Consider the following 5,970-nt stretch of genomic DNA (forward strand, 5'->3'; position numbering starts at 1 on the left):
CTACTACCTACCTACCTACCTACTTGTTTGTCCTCGATCGATCGATCTGTCTTGTTGCATGCATCCACTTGTTGGTACGTCGGTCTTTAATGGTTGGTGATCCATGGTGATGGATCGAAAAGATCCCGAGAAATGGTGGAGCGAGCTCTTGCTAGTTGCTGCTACTGCCCTTTCAAAAAACAAGGGCGGAGGCTGTTGACGGTCTTAAGTTAGAAATAGAACCGTCAAGTCTTGTATCTTTTCATGTTAATCAATCATCAAACTTAGTTGTAGGGTTTAATTCTAACAAGTTCCACAAGCTTTGGTGAATCTTTGTTTGCAGGGACCCATAAGTTAAATAAGGAGAAAACAAACACAAGATGCAACACAAATGCACAGAAGATCATATCCTGCATCACACTTACAAGATGGGCCCATTTGACAGAGCAAACCGACCAACCAAGCCCCGGCACCGGGACCCACCTAGCAGTGACCCATGTGAAGGCGGTGACGAGAGGCAGCAAGGGGGGTTCGGCCGAACCTACCCTGAAGGCCATCCAGGTGTAATTTGGTGGGAACATCATTCTTATCCTTTAGAAGTTGGTTTGCAATGTTTCCATGTAAAGGAATGGCAGGAACCGACCGCCAAGGCTATAAAAGGAGCTCTCCCTCACCCCTCTCACACACACCTACACTTGAGCTTCAACTTCTCCATCATATTCTTGTATTAGTGTCCCTCTTGGTGTTCTCCACCTAGTTGAATATTTAGAAAAGAGGAGAGTGAGAGGAGAAGAGAGGAGGAGGTGCCGGGTTTGTCGGAGCCTCCCCAGCTTTTGTACCTCTACAGATCCGATTCAACTCGAGTTGCATCCAGGTTATCATTCGGTATTTTTGAGTTTATTATTTGTCTAAATTTAGTTCTTGCTTTATTTCACTTACGGGAATTCCGCTCGACCGAGTGCTCTATTCCAGGTACCGGGTTAGAGTAGTAATCATTAGCATAGACGTGGTGTCTAGGCTTGTGATTACCTGAGTTTGCACCCAACCCCACGGATAGTTGTGGTAGCCTCAAAGGTGATAGCTCTGACCAGGTCTTTGTATTCCACCACGTTCGGGTGGGTGTTTTCGTAGGGCTGTTGGCAGCCTGACCCCGATTACCGTTTCCCAGTCTTTTCGAGGATCAGAAAGGTACCGTCACTCCGAAGTAAGTGAAGTTTAGTGAGCCTGACCCTTTAGCGTCTGGTAATCTTAGAAGTACCTTTGGAGACCCTCTCTTCCTATAAAAACATTCTTTCTATCTTCTCTTTGGGTGACCTTGGCCCCTCTCTAGTTCACTTCTCGTTCCCCGTGGAAATTGATACCTAGGAATACTCCGGGTGAAAGCTACAGCGGTATCCGTGCGCTTGCGGATTTATCTATTTGTGTTAGCTTATACCAACAGAGGCTAATATCGAAATGGCAGAGCGAGCTCTAGTAGATTCATGCATGCATGCATGGAAGAAGAGACTGATCAACGATCCATCATCGATGGTGGGGCACTGGGGCTAGCTGTGGCTCATCATCATCGATAGATCGATCGAGATCGATCGATTGATCGATTCAGAGATGTTGCGTGTGTTAGATGTTGCATGCGTAGACGAGCAGCAAGCTAGTGCAACAGTAGTTCCGCTCTATTTGTAGCAACGGATCAAATTTTGATCTGCCTCTAAAATAAATTTGGGGTATTCCGACAAATCATTTTTGTAGTAGTGCAAGTATCTTATATTACGACGAGACCAAGTGCATTTAACAACGATCAAACATCCATATAAAGAAGTACTCTATATAGACATTGCAGGTTCAACACGGGCTCGCATGAACCTTTTTTTGTCAAGTCATAAATCTATCCCTAGGTATGCATAAGTTCTCTTGACTTTTTTTTAAGCAAGTAACATAAGTTCTCTTGACTTTGAAAGTAGTAGATTAGCTGATCCATCTACGATCTTCGGAGCCTATGTGAACCTTCATTTCCTTTTTGCTACAAAATAAGGGATGGAAAGAGCGGAGGTGGTGGCATTTTAAAATCCATAAAAATGAATCATAATAAATTTTGCAATGATAATTGAAGAATGTCACTAACCAAGGTATAAAATAGTTATTTCCGTTCCTCAACTACTAGTCGAGGAGGTTCAATTTCATTCCTATACTATCAAAGTGATCATTTCAGTCCTTTAAGTTTTCCTTTCGGAATCCAATCTCAACCTTACATAGCATGCCCCTGTTGTAACACCACGTCATCTCCAGCACGTCCCAATATGCATGGCATGTTGGAGCTACTCTGCTGTCTTCTTGGAGTGGGACTTGTGGTGGGAAGGCATAGGAGTGGTGGCGCACTGGCGCTGGTGTGCTCTACTGCGCTGTGATTTTTTATGACAGGGAGAGGGCGTATTTGTCCATGAGTGTAAGTAGAGGATCAGCTGTATTTGGAGTTGAGCGATGCTGGTCACCGTGTTCATCGCACTGTTGCCGACCATACATACTACTCTGCACGGCCACCATCGAACAGTATGGTGATGCTAGAGCTGATATGGCGCGACAGCAAAGCTGGTGATGCTAGAGCTGATGTGGCGCGACAACAAGGCATGCGCCATACAGGAACTGGTACGAAAGTGAGCCTAAAAGAAAATTTAAGGACCGAAATGGCCATTTTGATAGTTCAGGAACTAAACTGATCCTTCACCATTAGTTGAATGATGCAATTGGCTATTTTACCATTAACTAGTTGTTACGCGTGTCTTGGAGCTGAACTCTGAGAGATATTCACCTATTACAATAATTGGAATGTACTTGCAGTATGATAAGATAATTCTTATAAGATGGAGGTCAAGCAATAACATATCCTATGGCATCTCTTACGGTGAGAAGATCTTCTCATCCTCAATGTCACTAAGAATATGAACAACAAGCATGTTTTCAGCGACCACATGTGTGCTATTGTCACTAGCCACTAAGTTTTTTTACCACATGCGCCTAGCTACCAAACAATGAGAGCAAGTATTACATGCCGGCGGAGAACTAGCGAGATCCTACGTTGGGAGAGAAAACGAGGGAGAGAGTAGAGCGGCTCGCGAAACGCTCATTAGAAGTGTGCGGAAACGCTCGCTAGTCTCACTACTGCGCATTAAATGCTAGTGGAATCCGCCACTACCGCACAGTGATCTAGCACTCTTGCAGCCGGCAGCCGGCAGACGCGGAGACCATAAGCCTGGCTCCGAGTGAACCATTCAAGAGAAAAAAAATTAATTAATCCTCGCATTGCAACTCAGTCAAATCATTCAGATATACTTGAACCCGATATATATGTCAAAGCATGATGCACTGATCAGGTGTGCAGAATTCTGTTCTGGGTGTAGGATCATCAGCAACAATGTCCGTTCAAATGGTCGAATGCGCAAGGGAGGAACTACTTCAAAGATACTTCATCCATAAATTACGTTTCACAAGTTTATTGGAAGGTTAAATGTTAAAGGGCAGCAGCAAATTAAAGGACATGATCCAGTTAGGACGGTTTTGCTCCTTATTGGAGAGCCATATATATGCACTCAACATTGAACAATACCGAATTAAATCCTGGAGGTGTATTTTTTAAGTTTAGTTCATAATAATAACGATGCAAAGAAACAAATAAATTTCAGAATTTGAGGAAGTCACCCAAATAACTACTTTTCTCTCTCCATGCCAATATGAACTTAAAGAACATTATTGTACTATTGACGGCTTCAAAGCTCAAGAAATTAATGCGCATATCAAATAGTCAGCCATGCAACACAATATGCAAGCAGCAAGCATGCGCCAATATGTAGGCTAGTTTCCTATAAATACGCTTACATGCTACTATGATGCTACCACCACCACCAGCACGGTAGCGGAAGCCTTCCAAGATCACCTGCCCTAGCTTTCTTCCCTGAGACTAGCTCGATCGTGGCGCCATGGATTGGCAAGACCAAGCCAAGCCCATGATGCACACCAAGTTCTCCAGCTGTCGCGGCGTCTCCTTCGAGCTCAAGCCGTCGCCGGGCAGCCAGTTCGCCCTCCAAGCCGACGGTCGTTGTCCACCCCAGCCGCCGCAGTCGTTCATCAGCCGTGCCCCCTCCAAGGTCTTTCCTGCTGTTTTTGGCAGGTCGCTGAGCCGCGCGAGCAGCCATTTCTGCGAGCTCGACGAGGAGGACGCGGACGACGAGCCCGTTGTCATCGGCGCCGACGAGGAGATGGCCGTCGCCACCGCGGCAGCAGTGGCCGTTGATGACGCGCCGAGTAAGAAAGCGAGCGCACCGGCGTCGGCAAAGCAGGCACCGTCCGCGCGCTCGAGGCTCGGCGTCATACTGCTCGACCAGGGCTTGTTCACCGTCTACAAGCGCCTCTTCGTTCTGTGCGTCGCGCTGAACACGGTGGGGCTCGTGCTCGCGGCGACCGGGCATTTCCCTTACGCCAGGGAGCACGCCGCTGTCTTCGCCATGGGCAACATCCTGGGGCTCACGCTGTGCCGCTCCGAGGTGGTGCTGCGGGTCATGTTCTGGCTCGCCGTGACGCTCTTCGGCCGGCCGTGGGTGCCAGTCGTCGTCAAGACTGGCGTGACGGCCATCCTGCAGTCGCTAGGCGGCGTGCACAGCGGCTGCGGCGTGTCGTCGCTGGCGTGGCTGGTGTACGCGCTCGTGCAGGCGCTCCAGCACCGCGACGTGACGCCCGGCGAGGTCGTCGGCGTCGCGTCAGCAATACTCGGCCTCCTGGCGCTCTCGTGCATGGCCGCGTTCCCGCTGGTGCGCCACCTCCACCACAACGTGTTCGAGCGCACGCACCGGTTCGCCGGCTGGAGCGCGCTCGCGCTGCTCTGGGTCTTCGTCGTGCTCTCTGCTGGCTACGACCCTGCGACCGCCTCCTACCACCGGCTCACCGGCGCAGTCCTCGTCAAGCGCCAGGATCTCTGGCTCGCCGCCGCCATCACCTTCTTCACTTTCCTGCCATGGCTCACCGTGCGGCGCGTGCCGGTCGCGGTCACCGCCCGTTCCAGCCACGCATCGGTCATAACCTTCCAGGGCGGCGTCCAAGGCGGGCTGCTCGGCCGCATCAGCCGCTCCCCCCTCTCCGAGTGGCACGCCTTCGGCATCATCTCCGACAACGAGGAAACACATGCCATGCTCGCCGGCGCGGTGGGCGACTTCACCAGGGCTCTCATCTCTGACCCACCAAAACACCTCTGGGTGCGCGGCGTCCACTTCGCCGGGCTGCCCTACCTCCTGAACATGTACCGGCGAGCGACGATGGTCGCGACGGGCTCCGGGATATGCGTGCTCATGTCGTTCCTGATGCAGCCCGGCCCGGCGGAGCTGTCGCTGGTGTGGGTGGCCAAGGGCATCGAGGCCAACTACGGCGAGGAGATGAAGGCGGCGGCGTACAGCAGCGAGAGGCTGCGCGGGCGGGTGATCGTGCACGACACGGTGGTGATGGGGCGGCCGAACGTGGCGGCGCTGGCCGTGGACGCGGCGCGGCGCTGGGGCTCGGAGGTGGTGGTGGTGACGAGCAACCCGGAGGGGAGCAGGGACGTCGTGACGGGCTGCAACGAGGCCGGCATCCCGGCGTTCGGGCCTATCTGGGATTCTTGATCCCACATTGGAATGGGCAACCAATAACTATCGCGCTTTGGGTACCTAGTGAAAACTTCAATTCGTTCGATAAATATTTGCTATCAATTTATATAGAGACCATTTATCAATTTTAGTCAATGATAACTCACACGCTTATTACAAAGAGAAAAGTTCGATTTACACCCTCTAACTATCACAAAAATGATTTCCAACATTCAACTACAAAACAGGATAACATAAATTCTCCAACTACCAAAGTGATGCCGATGCTTGAAGATTCTAGAGTGATGCAAGTTGAGGCTTCATTGTTCGGTCAATAAAAAATATTTGTGCAGTCGTTGGGAGCTTAGAAGTATTTAGGGTTTGCTTG

The 5,970-nt window shown here is 50.2% G+C and overlaps 1 protein-coding gene across 1 annotated transcript; it reads left to right on the plus strand.

Annotated features, from left to right (window-relative positions):
- Positions 1-3,881: 3,881 nt before the first annotated feature.
- LOC120673021 (adenylate-forming reductase 06235-like) lies at positions 3,882-5,738 on the plus strand. The gene has a single exon (XM_039953697.1). The coding sequence runs from the start codon at positions 3,948-3,950 to the stop codon at positions 5,616-5,618; it is 1,671 nt and encodes a 556-aa protein (XP_039809631.1). The 5' UTR covers positions 3,882-3,947; the 3' UTR covers positions 5,619-5,738.
- Positions 5,739-5,970: the final 232 nt, after the last annotated feature.

Source organism: Panicum virgatum, chromosome 5N (genome assembly GCF_016808335.1).
Source record: "Panicum virgatum strain AP13 chromosome 5N, P.virgatum_v5, whole genome shotgun sequence".
NCBI lineage: Eukaryota > Viridiplantae > Streptophyta > Magnoliopsida > Poales > Poaceae > Panicum > Panicum virgatum.

What these genes read in the sequence shown, in the direction of transcription:
- LOC120673021 (XM_039953697.1), top strand. Translation starts at nt 3,948, where the DNA reads ATGGATTGGCAAGACCAAGCCAAGCCCATGATGCACACCAAGTTCTCC.